The 21,007-nt window shown below is 35.0% G+C and overlaps 4 protein-coding genes across 5 annotated transcripts; all 4 read left to right on the forward strand.

The window, feature by feature from the left end:
- Positions 1 to 236: 236 nt before the first annotated feature.
- On the forward strand, positions 237 to 3,699 carry LOC131639170 (cytochrome c oxidase subunit 6b-2). The gene is made up of 4 exons (XM_058909674.1): positions 237 to 305; positions 2,161 to 2,249; positions 2,331 to 2,412; positions 3,459 to 3,699. The coding sequence occupies exons 1-4, from the start codon at positions 297 to 299 to the stop codon at positions 3,510 to 3,512; spliced, it is 234 nt and encodes a 77-aa protein (XP_058765657.1). The 5' UTR covers positions 237 to 296; the 3' UTR covers positions 3,513 to 3,699.
- A 6,950-nt stretch (positions 3,700 to 10,649) lies between these two features.
- LOC131639174 (uncharacterized) lies at positions 10,650 to 11,666 on the forward strand. Its single transcript, XM_058909680.1, has 3 exons — positions 10,650 to 10,979; positions 11,088 to 11,306; positions 11,400 to 11,666. Exons 1-3 carry the CDS (start codon positions 10,650 to 10,652, stop codon positions 11,664 to 11,666), a joined length of 816 nt encoding a protein of 271 aa, XP_058765663.1.
- An 18-nt stretch (positions 11,667 to 11,684) lies between these two features.
- Positions 11,685 to 12,617, forward strand: LOC131639175 (uncharacterized). The gene is made up of 2 exons (XM_058909681.1): positions 11,685 to 11,819; positions 11,952 to 12,617. Exons 1-2 carry the CDS (start codon positions 11,685 to 11,687, stop codon positions 12,615 to 12,617), a joined length of 801 nt encoding a protein of 266 aa, XP_058765664.1.
- A 2,089-nt stretch (positions 12,618 to 14,706) lies between these two features.
- Positions 14,707 to 17,503, forward strand: LOC131639168 (tetraspanin-8-like). 2 transcript variants are annotated; one of them, XM_058909672.1, is made up of 3 exons: positions 14,707 to 15,408; positions 16,479 to 16,529; positions 17,030 to 17,503. In XM_058909672.1, the coding sequence occupies exons 1-3, from the start codon at positions 14,902 to 14,904 to the stop codon at positions 17,321 to 17,323; spliced, it is 852 nt and encodes a 283-aa protein (XP_058765655.1). In that variant the 5' UTR covers positions 14,707 to 14,901; the 3' UTR covers positions 17,324 to 17,503. The 2 variants fall into 2 exon arrangements, with proteins under 2 accessions (XP_058765655.1, XP_058765656.1); XM_058909673.1 differs by lacking the exon at positions 16,479 to 16,529 and having other exon boundaries at positions 14,727 to 15,408.
- The last annotated feature ends 3,504 nt before the right edge of the window (positions 17,504 to 21,007 follow it).

The raw sequence follows: 21,007 nt of genomic DNA on the forward strand, positions 1-21,007 counted from the left end.
AAAAGTAAAGAAAAAAATTGCAAAAAAGTGAAAATCAAGCCGAGTAATTTCTGAATACCTTTTGATTAATCAATAATCAATATATTTTTTTTTAATATTCACCACCTTTTGAATAATTTATAAAAGAAGGTGCAAAAAGCAATTTTCATTAATCAGTCATAATTAGGCCTTTCTTAAGGCCTATATTACAACCCTTTTGTTAATTATTTATTTATTCATAATTATAATAAGTTACCCTTTCTTTTAGTTTTGTTCATTTCTTCATTGATTTGTTTATCGAGTCTCCCTCACTCATCATGGCCGAGGTACGCTCTTTCTCCGATTCTGACTCAATCCCCGTCGAATATTCATTTAGGTTTCATTTTTCTTTTTCTCTTTTCGCTTTTGAAAAATTCTGATTCATTATCTTTTGAGATTATGCATATTCATATGTTAGAAATTGTGTATATTCTCTCGCTTACCTATTGAATCATTTTGTTGCCGTTAGGTATTTTTCCGTAAGATTGTGGATTTGTATGTTTTTTTTTTTAAATAATTTTTTTATGTGAATAGAGCTGCATTTCGTGTTTTTAGATTTTAAATTATGGTCTTTGCTGGTTTTATTGTTCAATGTTGTTTGAATAAATTAAGATTATAGACGAGAGGTTGGGATTGTTTATGATCTTTAATTTTAGGTTAAACTAATCTTAAGGGGTGATTTCGGTTATTTTAGAAGGGAAAAGGATAACAGACCAGAAACTGCTCTACTCCGCTATTCTGCAATTTACTCTATGGCGGCCGCTAATAGGCTATAGCAGCCGCTATAAAGTTCTGCACAACTAAGGCTCTTCCCATAGCGGTTGGCCTCTGCTCCGCTATAGCGCGATAGTGCAGCTATTGACTACTCTAATTTTATATTTTAAAATAGTTATTGAGTTAATAGTTTCATTTAGCTATAAAATCCCTACTGCTGGAGCACTGATATATAGATGCAGTTTGGATAATTAAAACTATTAAAATGTATGTAGTTTTGAATGAATTTTAATTGTGCCCTTATAATTGGTGCTCATTGTAGGGATCCGAATGTAAGTTCTTAAAACGGTTGAAATTGCAGCTGACGATGTTTAACTGTAGTTTTTGTTAATATTTTAAATTAATAGCCATACTTGTTTATAGTGTGTACCTGTGGTGTGTCACAACTCTGTTTGTTAGACTTGCAATTCAACATGTAGACTTAGACGAGTTTCCGTGTCTAGGAATCCAAAACGAGTTCACTCATACTCAGACTCTTTCTCGTGATAGACTCGCCTAGTCTTTGGATAGACAATTCATTTTTTTGCTCTATTCATTTTGTTCTCTTTTTATGTATTGTTTTTTATGCCTGCTCTGTTTTTGTTTCATTTTTTTTTTGTCTCAAGTGAGTGCTTCTTGTTTGTGTTATCTTCATTCACCAAAAATGGCATTATTAGTTTTACTGGTTTTTTGTTGCTTTATTTTTTGAAACAACGCGGCCCTTTGTTTTGTTATGGCTTGTTCCCTTTGTTTTGTTACTATTTGAAAATGGAATTGTCATTTTAATTGATGTTCTATTATGCATATGTGTCTTTTAATGCTTCTTTAGAGTCATTTTTTATTTTCCATAGACTCTTAAGAATCCACGGAGCCTTCACAAGTCTACGTAGACTTACAACCTTGGTCACAGCTACCTCAGGGATTATTTTTTTGAATTTTGACTCCATATCAAATATTTTGCCAGTATGTTACTTATGATTAATGGTTCATTTCACCTATATTGTAGTTATTTATCACAAAAAAATGGCAAGTTGCAATTTGGCTGCACTTTTTGATATTTGATCACGGCGTTTTAAGTTATCCCTCTAAAGTTGGTTTTAGTTTTGCTGCAAATGAAAGCACCGTCCCCCAATAACACAACTTACAATGAATTTGATTCAAGATGTGTGTTTTGTCTTTGTTTTCATTTTATTCATTCATATGGATCATATATTTAAGACATGCATATCCTCATTGCTTAAAACTAAATGGCATGATACAATATCACTCAATAGCTTTCTACTGTGACACATTTTATCTCATTTGTGTTTTAATTTTAATGTAGCCGATATCTTTCTATATCGTCCTGTTGTCTTTTTCCTGACTTGATATTGTGTTTCTTCCTTGTAGATTGAGCTAAAAACAGCACCTGTTGATTTTCGCTTTCCTACAACTAATCAAACCCGGCACTGTTTCACTCGCTACATAGAGTTTCATAGGTGGATTTCCTGACTCCGGCTATATGATTCAGCAAAAAATTGTTCTTTATGTCTTTAATTTAAGCCTGACTTTAATTACAGGTGCCTTACAGTAAAAGGTGATAACTCAGGGGAATGTGAGAAATTTGCCAAATATTACCGTTCTCTTTGCCCCGGTGAATGGGTAAGCACCTCTTAGCTTTTTTTAAAATAAGCAAGCATTTAACTTTGATTTACATGGTTGGGATCGACTGCAAATTTACTTTAATGTAAAGATTGATGTCATGGCAAAAGTTAATGCGATTTGTGGTGCTCAACAATGCACAAGAGTTGGCACTTTCCATATGCTAGCTTTAAACATTTAGGAACTAGAATTTTTTGTTGTTGCGATAAGAATCAATGAACTTTCAGTTTGATTCTCTACTTTTTCTGCATGTGGATTACCCTTATTTTAAGTATCACTAGTCAATGCAATTTTCAATCTATGTTTTTACAAGATAGTCTTCATCATTTAATGGAATTTATTTTCCGACAATTGCTTGCTTGCTAATATATTATTCTGGTTTTCAATTGGAGTCAAAACTCTATTGGCTAGAACTCTTAGGGTGAGAGAAAAGCACTGTCTTGTCTGCATTTATAGTAGGGTAACTCCTTATAATTCAGTTCACACTATATCAATTGTCTGATGTTTTTGGAGGCCATGTGTTGATTAGTCACAGTTTAACCGTGACAAAACTAATAGAGGTCTTATTTACCGTGACAAACATTTTATGAGACTATTTAACAACAAATTAACTGTGATAAATTTTGGGCACTGTGTGGTAGCCTGTATTGCATGCCCTCAAAGACGGCTATGACTGTATGGCCATTGCACGAATCACACACTCGTGTCCTATCTTCAAATGTTTGAGCTTTTGTGCGTTTATGCATTTTGTTTTGTCTTTGTGTGTAGTTTTCCCTTTTTCTAGTTTGCATTCCTCACTCCCTGGTCTTTTTCCCAAATCACATTTACTTATTATCTCAATGACTAATGGACTGTTTCTTATATAGTCTAGTTTTTAGGATTTCCCTTCCTATACATTTAACTTCAATGAAATTAACTTGTTCCAAGAGCCATAGTTGCCTGAAATTAATCTTCATGCTTTTTACTCGCAGCAATTTTGTAACATGATTTGAATTAGCTGAACTGTTTGTGATTTCTCTCTCTTTTTTTTATGCAAATTATTGCAGGTTGACAAGTGGAATGAACAGAGGGACAATGGAACCTTCCCCGGTCCTCTTTGAAAGCATGTGTGTTTGATACCTTTCTGACAAATTTTTAAACATTTTGTTGGTTTGTTTTCTTGAATACTTTTGATTATCTTCACCAATTCATGGTGTAGATCAATAATGCAGCCTCTGATTTTCGTTGCTCCACAAATTATTGAAACCAGTTTTCTTTTTAAGCTAATGTCATGGTTCTGATATATTATTTTCTTTGCTCAGAAGATTGAATTTAATTTTAAATTGGCGCTGAAATTGGTCTAATAAATCGTGACTCATGAGTATAAAGGTTTTTTTTTTTTAATCTAGTGGTTACAAAATTAATTCTTATGTTTGTTTCATGGTTTGAAAACTAATTTTCAAATATAAAGTATTATCAGGAATAATAAACTTCATATTGGTATATTTTTATTCTAAACGTAATGAGTTGATATAAATAATTTTTATGAAGGTGACAATAAAAATTAAATAGCAACATATATATTTAACTTTTACAAATAATCTTAGAAATGCAGTGAATATTAACCAAATACTCATTTTATGGAAGTGTTTATGATTCAGATAATATTTGCATTTGTGATTAAGAGGAGAAAATATTTGCAAATGGGTTTTGAATAAAAGTACAAATGGGTTTATTTTGTGTAAGTCTCTAAAAAAATTAAGATCATACAAGATTAATTCTTGTATCTTTTATAAAAAGAATATTCAATCTTGTAAAACTTTTAACATAAAATTAAAAAAATCTACATTTTATTAAAAATATGTGGTAATAGTGTTAGAATACCTATCTATCATACTTATTATATTCACATTATGTTATGTGATGCTTATATACAAATAGTCTTTAGCTAACAAGATGTTTATTAGTTATAATGACCAACTTACTAGTTATTTGTGGCAAAACGGGCCGCTCGTCCCGCCCCGCCAAATACTCGTAAAAAAACGAGTGGGACGGGCAAGTCCATTAAGTAAAATGGGCATAAAAATCATGTCCGTCTCGCCAAGGTGACGGGTTGGCGGGTTTGTCCGCCTATTTTTTTTTATATTTTTCTTTCATTTTTTTAATAGATTAATAGTCTTTTTTTACCTTTCAATTAAATTTTTCATTTATTTTTTAGAACAATTTTTTATAAAGCGTCTTTAAAATAAATTTTATCTAAAAAAATATTGCATATATTTACAAATAAATGTATAAAATAAAACCATTAAAAATTTGAATTACTATTAACAAAAAAAAAGGCGGACTTAAGGCGAAACGAGCTTAATAAATAGGTGAGGCGGGCTTTAGCGGGCGTCGGACTTTGGTGGGGCGAGTTTGGGCGGGTGGCGCATTTTGACGGGAGGGCTTTGGTGGACAGCGGGCCCAAAATCTCAACCCAACCCGACATTTTTTGGCGGGTGTGTGGGCCAGCCTGGCGGGCCACCACCCGTTTTGCCACCACTAATAAAAGGTATACCAATTATATAGTCTCGGCCAATTGGAAATGTAAATTTTAATAGAAAAATTAAAGAAAACAATGAAGTAGACATCTGCGCATGCATTTGCACAGGTCGCACAACGTCGTTATAAATACAATTATTATTTATTTTATTAATAAATAACTCATCTTAATAATTAATTCTAATATTGACGCAACATAATAATAATTTATTTATTTACTATCATTAATTATTAATATTAATAATTTATAATGATTATACGCAAGTGTGAAAATAGGCTGGGCCGAGTTAGGCTTTGTCAAGTCTGAGCCTGACCTGTCAAAAAAACTAAAGCTTGAGTCTGACCTGTAGTCTGTCGTAGACTTATTTTTAGGCCTAGTTAGCCAGTTAGCCTACATAAAAGCCTATTTATTTTAGACATATGTAAATATGCAATTAAAATAATATTTAAATAGACTAACTAATTAAAAAACGAAGAGACTAAAAATTTATTTGCATTGACTTATTTTAACTTACCTATTAGCATAAGTTCTGTGAGACTATTTGTTTAAGAGAACTTATGAAAACAATGTTCATCACGTGTTTTTGTTTTATTTACACAAGGTCTTCAAGATAATCAAGTTTTATTAATGTATTTTAATTCAAAGTACAAAACATAACATAGTGATAATAAAAAATTATTTATATTTATTTAAATAAGCCGGCCTGATAGACTTAAAAGACTTTTTTTAGGACCTGAGGCCTAACCTTTTTAACTATATAGACTTATAAAAATGCATAGACCTTTACTATTTAAAAAAAATGTGTGGCATGACCTGAGCCTATATAGACTAGCCTATAGACCCCTGTTATCGGCCTGACCTATTTCCACCCTTAATTATACATATTACTCAAAAATGAATCTTTAAAATAAACATTTGAAATTTTTTTCTAAAATAATAAATTAAAGCATATCAAATTAATATATTTTATTAAAAAAAGAAATTTTGCGTTTTCATTAGAAAGTTTTGTATTTGTCAATCATAATTGTCTCATTTTTTTTTATGAAAATATATATTTATATTATATTTTTTTATTATAAAAACTACTATCTTATATAAACAAAGAATGAGATTTTTTTTTAATTTCTAATAATATAATGTTACATAAAAACATTTATAAATATTAATTAATATTAATATATGAATTAATGTAGGAATCACCTATAAACTACAAAAATATCTTTAAAATCTTTAAACGCATAAGAGTATAATTAAACATGTATTAACATATCACTGAAATATATCTCGAATGGGAAAATAATGAGATTCAGTTCTGATTTTACTTATGCAGAATATTCAACAAATATTATGCATCCCATGTGGCCTAGAATCAAAGGTCTAGAGATTCAATCAGAAATCAAGGAGAATGAAGACTTTCTAAATAAGGAGATTATTTCGGAAATAAACGATTGAAGACCTTTCTTGTAGCAGAAATTTCTGCTAATTGTAACAGCTAATGAAGTTGTGATTGAAGGCCCGAATCCAGTTGGGTATTGGTTATAAATTGAAAGGGTTTGTAACCTAGAAAAGGAAGCCAGCCAAGTTCATTAAGATGTAATCATTAGGGTTGAGTCTTAGGGCCACTCTCTAGGAGAGTTGGTAGGGGAACAATCCGAGTTAATGATTGTTCCATGTTCACACTCAGAAACCTGTAGGTAATGAGTTTTGTTGTGTGAACCACCCAGGCTGTGGGATGGTCACTATTCTTCTTGAAGCCTTTAGGTAAGAGAAGTACTGTTCTTGGAGGAAGCTAATGACACAACACCAAGTTGTGTTCCTTATTGAGTTACAAGCTAACAAACTGCAGAGTTTGGCTTTGCGTCTTAGCTAGGTATTGTTCTTATCATGTTGGGATAAGTATAGTCATGGAAGTGTGTCTTCCTGTTGGTGTTCTTTTTGTGTGATCAGAATTATCATGGAGTGGGATTTTCATGAGGTGAACAAGATGTTGAAGCAGTGGCTGAGTGTTGACTGCTAGACACCATTGCGATGGTTGGAAGTGGGATGGAGATATTCCATATCTAGAGAGGATCTAGGTAGAAGGGTGGGTAGTGATTAACTGAGTAGATCATCAACGGGTGTGTTGGTTGTAGGATTTATAAATTAATGTTGCTGATAGTGGACTTCATTTCTGACTTGGTATGCCCCCAGAGTAGGTAGTTAGACCGAACTGGGTAAACAATTTTGTTGTTATTTATCTTTTCAGTATGTTATACCTTGACTGTGTTATTAATGTCAGATCCGATGTCTCAACATGTCTTAGGACATCTGAAGTTTGACTTGCCAAAATTTCAAGTATTAGAGCAGGCATCTTGTTCTATTATCTAGGTGAGATCCCAGGGAAGATACTTTCAGATTATGGGTAAGGTAGGTGGTACATATTGAAAAGTTGTTTGAACTTGGAGAAGTTCATACTGTTGTTTGAATGGTCCGTAGAAGTGGAGGATGGACTATTCATGACAGGGTGAGAATTGTACCTGTATGTTAGTTTTCAGGCGTGTGCTTTGGTGATAAGCTGTTGTATCGTTTGATTTGTTTTCAAACCTATGTTTGCTATTGCACATGGAGTGTTGTGTTTGTGCAAATGTGGATGTTGTGCCTGAAGGCTGTACGGAGGTTGTGTCTGCGTATTCCACTGCATGGTATTTGATGTAACCCTGGTTGTTCCAAGTAAGGTATTTTCTTGGAAAAGCATTTGGGTTTGGTCTCTTCACCATGTGTATCCTACGGTTATAGGATGTGTGGAAGACTGTCTTAAAACAAACGTGGAAAGTTGGCAATGATACTTGAGTTTTATCTCTTAAGTCCACTCAAAAAGGCACTTTAGTGTGTGGTTGATATATTTTTCAAGAAGCCTGACTTGTATTTGACGGAATGTGAAAGAATGATTATAACCATTTATTTTGGTTTCTAAAAGAGTCTTCCTAATATTTGACCTAATTAGGAAAGTGATCCTAAGTCATGCTGTTGTTGGTGTAACTGGAGCTTGGATTTTTGTGAACCTTGAAGGTGATCAAGGGTTGGGTTTTTCTATAAGCTGGTACGACTTCAGAACTAAGCTCAGTTTTTGTGTCCCATAATAAAGGAACTAATGTCCTACCAGATGTTGGGACATTATGTCAGCAAGTGTGTGGATTCCTGTTGCATAACAGATGCTATGGGTGTTGAACAAATATGTGATGATCACATATGTTTGGAACCTACTCCTGGTTCGGAAGAGGAGACATTTTGGCTGTGTATCTAAGATGTTTGTCCAGAAAACACGTCTTAGATTGGTTGGTTGAATAATGGTCAACCAAATTGTCTATTTCTTAGTTCAGTTTATTTCTAATTCAAGTAAGTAGGAAGTGCAAAGGCTGAGCTTCAGTGTCCAAGAGAAATTTTTTATCTCAGCCAGATGTTTGAATATGAAGGTCAAATTCATATATCAAGGACATTCTCTCTAATATCTAGGTGATCCTTCTAATCAAATAAGCCAGAATTATGGAATCTTGTTTGTGGCCTTGTAATAGATTCTGTTGAGAAAGCTTTGTGTGGGTGTGCACTAACCACATGTTGTGCTGCAATTAAGGAGGAGAATATTTGATTCTCAAGGCCTTCATAGCAGTTGATGATGAAGAATCCCAAATTTAGAGTTAGAGATTCTTGAGATGTCAGATATAATGTATTGATATCTTTGTATTGAGAATTTATTTTTCTCAATATGTACGACTGTTGTTTCTCTCAAACACGATGGAGGTTGTTTGCTCAAACTTGATATCACTTGTCAAGTCTATGAGAACATGGAACTCTTGTTCTGATAAATTAGGAGAGACATACAAGGGGTTGTATGCAATGGAGATGCATCAATCTAATTTAAGTTAATATTATGAAAAATTAACTTACAGTCACGGTGAGATTCAACCAGTGGTCTATTGGTATCTTCCAAGTTGCTTGGGATGAACTGTTTAAGGCTGAAGAATGGGAGAATCAGACTTTTTTGGACAGTCTATTCATGGTATGATGATCAGTAAATACCATGGTTATTGTAGAGGGAGTCTCCTCTTTAGTGCAGAAGGATAGCACCGTATAGCTAAAAGTTAGACAGGTGGTATGAAACTTGCTTGTAAAGAAGCTCCTTGGTGTATGGTGACATCTGCTGATGTTTATGCATAAAAGGTTAGCTGCTGGAGTGTTGTTGCAAGACTTGAGTCAATCAGATTACTATTAGGAGTAGCCTGCATCTTGAAGTTCAACTTATTCCAGATGGATGCAAAAAGTGTCTTTCTGAATGGGTACTTGAATGAGGAAGTGTATGTGGAACAACCTAAAGGCTTTGTTGATCCAAATCTCCCCAACCATGTCTACAAGTTAAGAAAGGATCTATATGGATTAAAATAAGCCCTTAGAGCTTGGTATGAGAGATTGACTGACTTCCTGACCACAAATGGCTACAGGAAAGGAGGATAGACAAAACCCTCTTTGTGAAAGATGAAGGTGGAAAAATCATGATTGTTCAGATATATGTGGATAATATAGTGTTTGGTGGGATGTCAGATCTGATGGTTAAACACTTTGTCAAACAGATGAAAACTGATTTTGAAATGAGTATGGTTGGAGAATTGACATATTTTCTTGGGCTGCAAGTTAAACAAATGGAAGACTCTATCTTCCTCTCTCAAAGCAAATATGCCAAGAATATAGTCAAAAAGTTTGGAATGGATAATGCTAGTCACAAAAGAACACCTGCACCTACTCATTTAAAGTTATCTAAAGATGAAGGTGGCACTAGTGTTGACCAGAGTCTGTACAGGAGCATGATTGAAAGTCTGCTATATCTAACAACTAACAAACTAGATATTGCCTTTGCAGTTGGAGTATGTGCTAAATATCAAGCAGAACCCAAAGTAAGTCACATAATCAAGTCGATAGGATTCTCAAATATGTGAATGGAACGTGTGACTATGGTGTATTGTACTCTCATGGGTGTGAACCTATCTTATCTTGGTATTGTGATGCTGATTGGGCTGGAAGTGCTGATGATAGTAAAAGCACGTATGGAGGATGTTTCTTCTTGGGAAACAATCTCATATCATGGTTCACCAAGAAGCAAAATTGTGGTTCTTTATCTACTGCTGAAGCTGGGTGCATAGCAGCTGGTAGCAGCTGTTCTCAACTGATGTGGATGAAGCAAATGCTGACTGAATACAATGTCACTCAGAATGTCATGACTTTATACTGTGAAAACCTCAGTGCTATCAACATATCCAAGAATCCAATTCAGCATAGCAGAACCAAGCATATTGATATCAGACATCACTTCATAAGAGAACTGATAAAAGACAAAGTGATTTGTTTAGAACATGTATCAACTGAACTTCAGTTAGCAGACATATTCACCAAAGCTCTTGATGCTACACAATTTAAAAACTTGAGGAGCAATTTAGGAATATGTATCCATGAGGAATTATAGCAATTACAAAAGCTGGGAAATAAGGTTTTGGACAAGTTAAATAATCAACTAGTGACGTGGTTGTTGAGTGTAAAAGACCTTAAATTCCCTCCTCATTTGCAAATTCACCTCCACTGTTTCTATTTCTCTCACAAGTTCAAACCTTATTCTCTTAACTACTTCATCTCCCTTGCTCTCAACCACTTCCAAGAACCCCATTCTATCGTCCATTCAAATCTATCCAATATGTCTCAGTCATCCAAATCCCCCTCTCCCAAGACTGCATCTGACTCGGACTCAAGAACTCCAAATATCAACCCTAATGAAGTTCTTGCAGTTGCTCCCCTGAGAATGGTGTCCGCTGAAAATCTTCGTGTGAAGAAGCCTCGCTCTCCACATGCAAGAAGACCAAAAGAAGCAGTACGTGGCAAAACCTCTAACCCCTCGCCGTCTAGTGATCTTGAGAACCTAACAAAGGAAGGATCACAGTATACTCATCAGGCTATTGCGCAAATAGTCACTAGAATCTTGGATGAACAGCGTCAAGTTCTTGGAATTTCTGTACCTCTACAGACTGTTATCCCTGACTCCACTCAGAACCCTAACCCAAATGTTGCTTAAGAAGATGAAAATGTGGATATGGATGCTGATGAGGTTCATAAGATGAATGATGATGATGTTTAGGTTACTGATGAAGAAAAGAATGTTGAAGCTGTTGATGTCGCTAAGGATGTCACTGACACCAGAGAGGATGCTCCCAATGGTGATTCGGGTAAGAATGTTGTTGATCTGGATGAGTTCTCTGATAATGATCTGGTTGCTAGTGTAAATCCCAGCATAGTTAAAAGGCTCATGACTAGGAAAGGTAAGAAAGTAGTTGATCAGAATCCTTCCAAGAGGAGAGTACCAAAGACTACTTCAACTGGACCCATCAGAAGTAAAGTTGTGTCCAAGAGTACCTCCACTGGCCCTAGTAAGAGTAAGACTGTATCTTAGAATGTTCCTGTTGGACCTTCAAAGTCTTGGAGCAAAGTTATTCCAAAGAAGAGGAAAGCTCAAGTCATGGACGACTCTGATTCTGATGTTGAAGTAGATGTTCAAGACATTCCACTAAAGAAGAAGCCTACTTCCAGCAAGCTTGCTGCTAAAGTCCCTGATGTGCCCATAGACAATATTTCCTTCCATTCTACTTTAAGTGTCAACAGGTGGAAATATGTCTACCAAAAGAGACTGGCCATTGAGAGAGAATTAGCTCAGAATTAGCTTGACTGCAAAGATATAATGGAACTGATTTATGTTGCTGGGTTGATGAAGATTGTTGCTCACTTTGCAACGTGCTATGAAGTGCTGGTGAAGGAATTCATTGTGAACCTCTCAGAAGAATGTGCTGATAGAAAGTCTAAGGAATTTAGGAAGGTGTATGTAAGGGGCAGGTGTGTTACCTTTTCTTCCACTGTGATCAATAACTATTTGGGGAGGTTTAATTAAGCTCAACCCGAGCTGGAAGTCTCTAATAACAAGGTGTGCTAAGTCATCACTGCCATCCAGGTCAAGAGCTGGCCTTTAAAATGGAAGCTATCTGCTAGTAAGCTAAGCATGAAGTATGCCATGTTACATAAGATTGGTGCTGCAAATTGGGTGCCTACCAATCATAAATCTACCGTTGCTACTGTCCTAAGAAGATTTATCTATGCCGTTGGTACAAAAGCCAAGTTTGATTATGGTACTTACATATTTGAGCAGACTATGAAGCATGCTGGAAGCTTCAGTGTAAAAGGTCTTATTGCCTTCCCACCTATCATATGTGGCATTATCTTAAATCAGTACCCAGGAATTTTGGTTGAAACTGACTCTGTCTGCAAAAGGGAAAATGGTCTTTCATTTCATCATAAACTGTTTCAAGGAACCCATGATCCTGACGTTGTCATAACATCAGCTGGGACATCCAAAGGAGGCTCCACTACAGGTAAAGCTGTTGTGATTGCAATGCTCAGGGAAACATGCAAGGAGTTGGAGTCCAGAAAGCTGGCTCTTGAAAAATTGATCAGCTCTCTTGAAATGGAAGAAGGTGCTGAGTTTGCTGAGAATGAAGAAGTAGGTCTTGAGGCAGATGATGAACAGGAGGCTGACTCAGATGAGGTGGAAGAAGAAGAGGTCAGTCCAGATGAAGAAGGTGATGAAGACAGTTCTGGTGGTTCTGAATTTGAAGACTAGAACTGATGATAATGGTAGTTTTTTTTGGTTTTCATCTTTTGTTCAATGGCATGTACTTAATTGAATCTCAAGGTTGCTTTGGAAACATTTCTAGAAAAAGGGGGAGTAGTGTATGGTGTCACCCCAGGACAATAATTTTTTTGGTGCTGTTGAATGAAATTTAATTATGGAGGTTTACTACTGCAGTTTATTTCTGTAGTTAGTAGTGTTGCTGCAGTTTATTTTTGTAGTTAGTAGTGTTGATGCATGATGAAAGTATTGATCTGTTTGTGTGGTAGTATGCATGATGGTAGTATAGATATGCATGATGGTGTGTGTGATAGTATAATAGTTATGTAGCTCTGATTGATGTGGTAGTTTAGCTGTAATGGTAGCTATACTTGATGATTGCTTGATGGAACTGTGTAGTTGTATTAGCTATTCCTGCAGGTGTGGTTGTTTGGTTGTGTGCTGTGTGTTTTTCTGCTGCAAAGATTCTCTGATGATGTGGTGACAGATTGTTTTAGCCAAAAATTTGCCAAAGGGGGAGTTTGTAGATGCTTTTATATTGGCTGCATTTTATGGTAAAACATTCCTGTGTGTGTGATGTCTTGACTAATGTTGTGCAACATAGAGCATACCTATTGTATTTGGTTGGCACATCTTTTTTTGTGGACAAGAGTGTCACTTATGTGGATGTGGTCTACATGTGATACTTCTCTGAATTAGGGCGGAACCATGAGTACAATTGTGGTCTAGCTGAAGGTTGTATGTGGCAGAGCAAACAAATGACAAGAAGCATCACACTGTTAACGGTAATATTTCTTCATCTTTTAGTGTTTGTGTGTCATTTTCATAACACTTATGAAATAGCATTACTAATGATTCATATGTACCATTTTTAGGTTTTGATCCTCCGACACTTCCCACACATATTTGGATGGTTATGTACATTGAGGATATACCACGTACTTGTGCAATCAACTCACTCAGAGGGAATCTAGCGACAGATCCATATAATGTATCTTGACTACATGGTGGCAGTGGATATACACTACCATGCGTACGTCAATCACCATCCGACTTATCCATTGAAAGACATAGCCTACTACTCTGGATGGTTGACATGCGATTCACGTCTAACGTATCCTTATCTGCATGAGCGCGTCATGTGAGATTTTGGCTTCATTCATATTACTCCTAGAGACCCTTTCGACTCTGCTCATCTCGATATGACACGTAGAGATATGAACACTATGTTTGATGATTATCTTTATCATCTGGTACCGTATGAGGCACACACTACCATAACTCCTAACGATTGAAGTGATGTACAATATCTGGTGGTATTTCAAGGTGTCACATCCTTATATGATACCAGATAACCTAGAAGATCCACCTAGGCTAGCTCATCAATAAATACTAGAAGAGGAGCAGACTAGGACATATCATGTTGTTGATGTGTTGCCTAGATGTCGTTGTATCATGTAGATTAGACATACGAGTATAAATAAAGGACTTTTATCGAATGACTCTAAGATAAGAGACGTCCTAGATGCCATGGTCAGGGAGGGACAAAAGGTTTCTATAGTACATGAGGCAACGTAGGAATAGAGAAACCCAAATCCATCATACACAATATAATCTTTGTATTATTTTTAATCTATTTTATTTTGACTTCATTGTATACTCTAGATTTATAAACTTACATGTATCGTTTTCATATTATTTTGAAAATGTATAGTTTACTTTATATAAAATTGAATATGGTACTATAAATACATAGTCAATTTCATCACTGCATCTAAAACAAAGCCAACAATACTCAGATCAATTTTTCGATTTGTATCCAAAACAAATTTTAGTGTAAAATTGACCAAATAAAGATTCTATTTTCAATTTAACCAATTAAAACAGCCGGTTCAGTTCGATTTCAATTACCTTACTTTTTCAATAAAAATTGGACGGCAGTCTTGGCAACTCTTCTTTCAGAGAAGAGAGTAAGCCGTTTCAAAAACCAACAAGAAACGCGTTGTAGAGCTAAAAACCAACGTCTTTTTCCATAGTAAATAGCGTGTAAAATTAATTCATTCCTATTTCCTATCACTAATTAACATTTTTGTTTCTTTTTTTCCCAAATCAATTTACGTGTCATCTTACCTCACCTTCCCTGTCATTTCTCAACAATCAAAACAACCCTTCCAATAATTTCCATTATAAATTACAAATTTTCCTCTCACAATTAAAATTAAAAAAAACCCTAAAACCCAATTTCACCAATCTTCATCAATCTTCACATTCAACCATGTCTCGATTCAGCAACAACCTAATCGGAATCCTCAACTTCCTAACCCTACTCCTCTCAATCCCCATCCTCGTCATGGGCGTCTGGCTCCACAAACAATCCACCACCGAATGCGAACGCTTCCTCGAAAAACCGATCATCGCGCTCGGCGTTTTCCTCTTGGTGGTTTCTCTCATGGGCTTAATCGGTTCCTGTTGTAGAGTTTCATGGCTTCTATGGTTTTATCTTCTTGTGATGTTTTTGCTGATTGTGCTGCTTTTCGCGTTCACGATTTTTGCGTTTGTTGTTACTAATAAAGGGGCGGGGGAAGCGGTGTCGAATCGGGGGTATAAGGAGTATAGGCTTGGGGATTATTCGAATTGGTTGCAGAATAAGGTTACGGATGGAGGTGCTTGGAAGAGGATTAGGAGCTGTTTGGCGTCCGGGAAGGTTTGTGAGGATTTTCAAGCAAAGTATTTGAAGGATAATGTTGAACAGTTTCATTCTGAGCAGTTGTCTGCTCTTCAGGTTAGGGTTTTTTGGTTTTGATTTATTGAATTGAATTGAATTTCTGTTCTTGATGATTGTTGATTTTCTGGGTTGGTAGTATCAAAATTTTAGCTTGCTTGTGATTTATATTTAGGGGTTTGTAGTTTGAATTTATGTTCTTGATGTGAGTTTTATAGTAATAGTAAGCTCTGAAGCACCGACTCCAAACATGATTGACACTAACTCGTTGACACCAGTAATAATTAAAAAAATGAATAAATTAAATGTAATTACAAGTATGTAGATCATTTTCAGAGCTACTATCGGAAATTTTGAGGTTATGAGGAAAGCGAATATTTATGTTAAGAAGTTATAGTAGTAATGAAATTGTACTTCAATTAATTATTTACTATATGTGTAGAAAAAAATGATTACGAAGTTTCTGATTATGTGAGCATGCAGAGATTTCACGTTATAATAGTACTGTATGCATTCTTGTGTTTTGTGTATAGGATTAAATAAATTAGATTTAGTTTATAAGTTAGTGCTACTTTATACTTTTTCTGAGTATTTTTCAAGGTATCTTTCTGAAAAGTGAATTTTTAAACTGGAATTTCTGAGTAGTCATGGTTTCTTTTTGAAAAGTGTAGACTTTTTTTATTTTTTTAAACTGGGAATGCTTTTTGTTTGAAAAGGGTGTGTTCTTTATGGAAACAGATTTCAAATGCATCTTTTGTTGAACTTTTTGGCATCTTTTTTTGTTGCTAGTTTTTTCCACTTAATGGATTCTAGTGCTACTGGTTTAAAAGTTGATTACTTTTTTAATGTTCACTTTTTTTTTGCCAATAACTAAGAAGCATTGGTTCATTGTAGCTTTTCCAAACTTTAATATGTTTTGCTTCACAGTTTTGGTGTTATCTGGTGATAAAAGTTTTCTATTCTTCCTTCATACATATTAACATATAAGAATCTTCTTTCATGAGGTTTTCTGTGGTTTGAATGTTTTCTTGAGTATTAAAAAAAAAGTTAATAATTGCAAGTTAACTACAAAAAGTGAATGTTTCTTTTCAAAAACCTTTATTTAGTGATCAGTTTGCTATGATGCATAGGTTGGGGTACGATATACGGTCCAGCATACGGCATTTTTAAAAATATTCAAGGTACGGGTGTCTATAAAAAATAAGAGTTAAATAAATTAAAATACATAAATCTATTATGTTAATACATGAAAAATTAAAATTTTCACTTAAAAAAGAATAATGAGAAAAAACGAGGTGCCATGAGTATTGTCCGTGTACCCGCCGGTACCGGTACTTCACTAGAAGTATCCACATGCTTCAGAGGTTCAAAGCCTGATAGATCCTCCTTGCACAAGACACAAATTTCACAAGACAAGTTAATGTGAGATTTTAAGGATAGAAATATGTTGAGTTTAAGTTATTAAATAACTCAAACCGCTCTGCTTAAGGTAGAGGTGTTCTGCATTTGCTCTGTTTTTGGGGGGATGAATTTGTTCCTAGGATTGACATTCATTCTTCGAACTTCTACTGTGGTTCCTTGATTTCAAAAAAGATTATAGAATATTTATGCATTTGCTCTATTACTGGTTTGTGAACTTTAGACACCATATTGATTTCCATTTTTCTGATGTTTTGTGCAGTCTGGATGTTGTAAGCCTTCAGAGGACTGTGGTTTTACTTATGTGAGCCCAACAAACTGGACGCCCGGAACTGTTAATTCTACCAACCTTGACTGTAAAGCTTGGAATAACGATCCAAAGATTCTGTGTTTCGATTGCCAATCTTGCAAGGCTGGGTTACTGCAAAACCTCAAGACTGATTGGAAGAAGGTGGCCGTTGTGAACATCATATTCCTGATTTTCCTGGTCATTGTATACTCCATCGGCTGCTGCGCATTCAGGAATAACAGGAAGGACAATTGGAAGAGATATTAGGCTCTTCAGTATTATTAGCATCAGTATTATTAGCATGTAGATGATTTAGGCCATTTGGTTTTATATGCTGATTTTGTGTGTGTGGATTTCATACTGTTTTTCAGTACAGTTTGACTGTTTTCTGTAAATTGCTCAATTTTATTATATTACAGTATGTGGATTGAGATGACTTCAAATTAACCTTTGGTGCAATCTATAGTTATCACTTATGGAGCAATCTATAGTTATGGGGAAATTTCTTCAATCCTTTTGTTATCACACCATCCATGGTGATGACAAATAAATCATCATCACCTTGTGAGCATAAAACCAAGTTTTCTAGTCTTAATTTACATCCACTTGATCAATTGTCTAAAAGAAAATGATACCAATTGTGAAGGATGGAACATAGTTTACTCTGAACATACAAGTGGTAGAGGATAGAGCATGTGTATTGATGGTGAAAGCCAGAGTGTCCTTTTCAGATTCGATAACAATATTGAATTATTGAGTGTGGAGGTTATAATCATGAAAGCTTGACTAGTTTGGCATGTGGTCCATGACGCAAATTTCCACGTGTTTTAGATAAGAACTCTTTTCTAATCCTTTAATCACCACTCATTCAAGTGTGTCTATTAACGATGAACATAATTTATTTCGACACAGAATTGAGTTTGATATAATTGATTTTAATAGAATTGTATTTACAAAATTGATTTATGTTTGAATATATTTATGTAAAATTGAATTGAATAATAAATTTTAATTGAAAAATTACGTTTAAACTAAAAAATTGTTGCTAAGTTCTAAGGACTTTTCTTTGGAGAAAATCCCGAAACATCTTCGAATCGAGGAGGAATCGAAGGAAAGGGAAAAATCAGAATCTGCGGGTCTTTCCAAAGCAAATGTTGTGACCACCAAAGAAAAGAAGAAACATGATGACATGAATAGTCATTTTGGACCAAAGAAGGAACATAACAAGTTCAAGAATTCTGGCGGTCATAAAGGTCCAAAAAATAGATGTTACGTGTGCGATGAACATGTCAAAAAATGAGATCAATGCAGTTCCAGCCAATGATGACATAATTGCTGCGTAGAGCGAAATTATGACAATCAAAGGGCTGCATTCAAAACCTATTCTGAGACAAATAATGGACAAGAAGTACAAATGAGAAATGAAGTCCGCTCTAAGGTTGTTGGAATCAGATCGGTCGAACTCAACTTCACTTCCGGAAAGAAAGTTACTCTTGTCAATGTGCTTCATGTCCCCAACATGAATAGGAATCTTGTTAGTGGGTATTTATTGGGAAAACCGAGTATTAAATCTGTTTATGAATTGGGAAAACTTATTTTGACCCGTAATGGAGTGTTTGTTGGAAAAAGATATTCCGCTGAGGGAATGATCAAATTATGTACTACCGATAATATTATTAATGAAATTTCTAATTCTGCTTACATGCTTGAGTCTGTTTTTTTATGGCACAATAGATTAGCACATTCTGGTATTAGTTCTATAAAGAGACTAATTAAATCTAGATTGATTTCATGCGATTTAAATGATTTCAAAAAATGTGAATTATGAGTCAAATAAAAATGATTAAGAAACCTTTCAAAAGGGTTGAAAGAAATACAAATCTACTTGATCTTGTACATTCAGATTTGTGAGAATTTAATGGCATGTTAACACACGGAGGAAATAGATACTTTGTTACATTCATGGACGATTCCTCTAGATACACTCATGTATATCTCTTAAAGCATAAAGATGATGCTTTTAATGCCATTAAGATTTATAAAGCAGAAGTGGAAAATCAATTAACTAGAATTATAAAAGTTATTAGGAGTGATAGGGGCGGTGAATACTTTTCTACTGAATTTGATGTGTTTTGTGAAGAACATGTCATAATACATGAATGTTCGGCACCTCGCACACCGCAACAAAATGGCATGATTGGAAGAAAGAGTGGAACATATCAAGAGATGATGAATGCCATGTTGATGCATTCCGAACCACCTTTCAATTTATGGGGTGAGACCCTACTATCCGCTTGCCACATAATCAATAGAATTCCTTTAAAGAAAATCGGTATTTCTCGATATGAAGCATGGAAAGGCAGAGCGCCAAATATCAGTTACTTTAAAGTGTGGAGGTGTGTGGCTTACTACAAAAACATGGATCCTAAGAGAACCAAGTTGGGTCCTCGAGGGATAAGATGTGCCTTTATTGGATATGTACAAAATAGTAAGGCATATAGACTGTTAAATTTAGAGTCTAATGTAATTGTAGAATCCCGAGATGTGGAATTCTTTGAAAATATTATCACCAAGGATAAAGAATCAGAGTCAGCCGCGAATAAAGAATCTTGTGAAGAAGAATCTTCTTGGATTGTAGAAATATAACCTAAAGGCACTCCTCGAATTATTGAATCACAACCCGAGCCTAGGATAAGAAAGAGATTTCGGAAAACAAGGAATCTAGGACCAGATGAAATCGATCCTCAATTTATCTCCTTTCATATGGTTGAAGGAAATTGTAAGAATTTCGCTCAAAGTATTCCGGTCATTCTTCAAGTAGGGGATGATCCTAAAACATACAAGGAAGCAATAACTTCAAGGGACTCTTCCTTTTGGAAGGACGCTATCCAAGATGAAATGGATTCAATCGTGTCAAACCACACTTGGGAACTTGTTGACTTACCAAATGGATCAAGGCCCATTGGATGCAAGTGGGTGTTTAAAAGAAAATACCATAGTGATGGTACTTTAAACACTTATAAGGCCAGACTAGTGGAAAAATGATTTAGACAAAAGGAAGGCATAGATTACTTCGACACCTATGCTCTGTAGCAAGGACAACCATAATTAGACTGTTGTTTGCCTTAGCTTCTTTGAATGACCTTATAGTTCATTAGATGGATGTCAAAACAACCTTCCTAAATGGAGATCTCGATGAGGAAATATACATGGAACAACCATAAGGCTACGTGCTTCCTGAAAACGAACAAAAGGTGTGTAAGCTTATCAAATCCTTATATAGCTTAAAACAAGCACCAAAACAATGACATCAAAAGTTTGATTTTGTGATACTCTCTAATAGATTTATTCCTAATTCTTGTGACAAGTGTTTTTACACAAAGGTGTGCAAAAACAGTGTATTATTCCTTTGTCTCTATGTCGATGACATGCTTATAATTAGTAATGATTTGAATGGAATTTTAGAAACAAAGAGGTTTATAACTTCCCCTTTCAAGATGAAAGATCTTGGACTTGTTGACACAATTATAGGGATCAAAGTTAAGATAAATAGTGGGGGTTATGAACTTAGTCAAACACACTATATTGAGATAATGCTTGATAAGTTCAAACACCTACAATTTAAGGAAGTAACCAATCCTTTTGGTCATGTCGTCAAAATTCAAAGGAACAATGGATGGACAGTGGATCAATTGGAATATGCAAGTGCAATTGGGTGTCTCATGTACTTAATGCAATGTACCAGACCCGATATATCATTTGTAGTTAGTAAAATGAGTAGATTTAATAGTAATCCAAGTACTGAACATTGGAAGGCAATCACGAGGATTTTTGGCTATCTATTGAAAACCAAAGATATTGGCCTTCACTATGGTAGGTTCCCTGCCATACTAGAAGGATATACCGATGCGAGTTGGATATCTTATGTTGGAGAGCATAAATCTACAACTG

This window comes from Vicia villosa, unplaced genomic scaffold, assembly GCF_029867415.1.
Source record: "Vicia villosa cultivar HV-30 ecotype Madison, WI unplaced genomic scaffold, Vvil1.0 ctg.002549F_1_1, whole genome shotgun sequence".
NCBI classification, from domain to species: domain Eukaryota; kingdom Viridiplantae; phylum Streptophyta; class Magnoliopsida; order Fabales; family Fabaceae; genus Vicia; species Vicia villosa.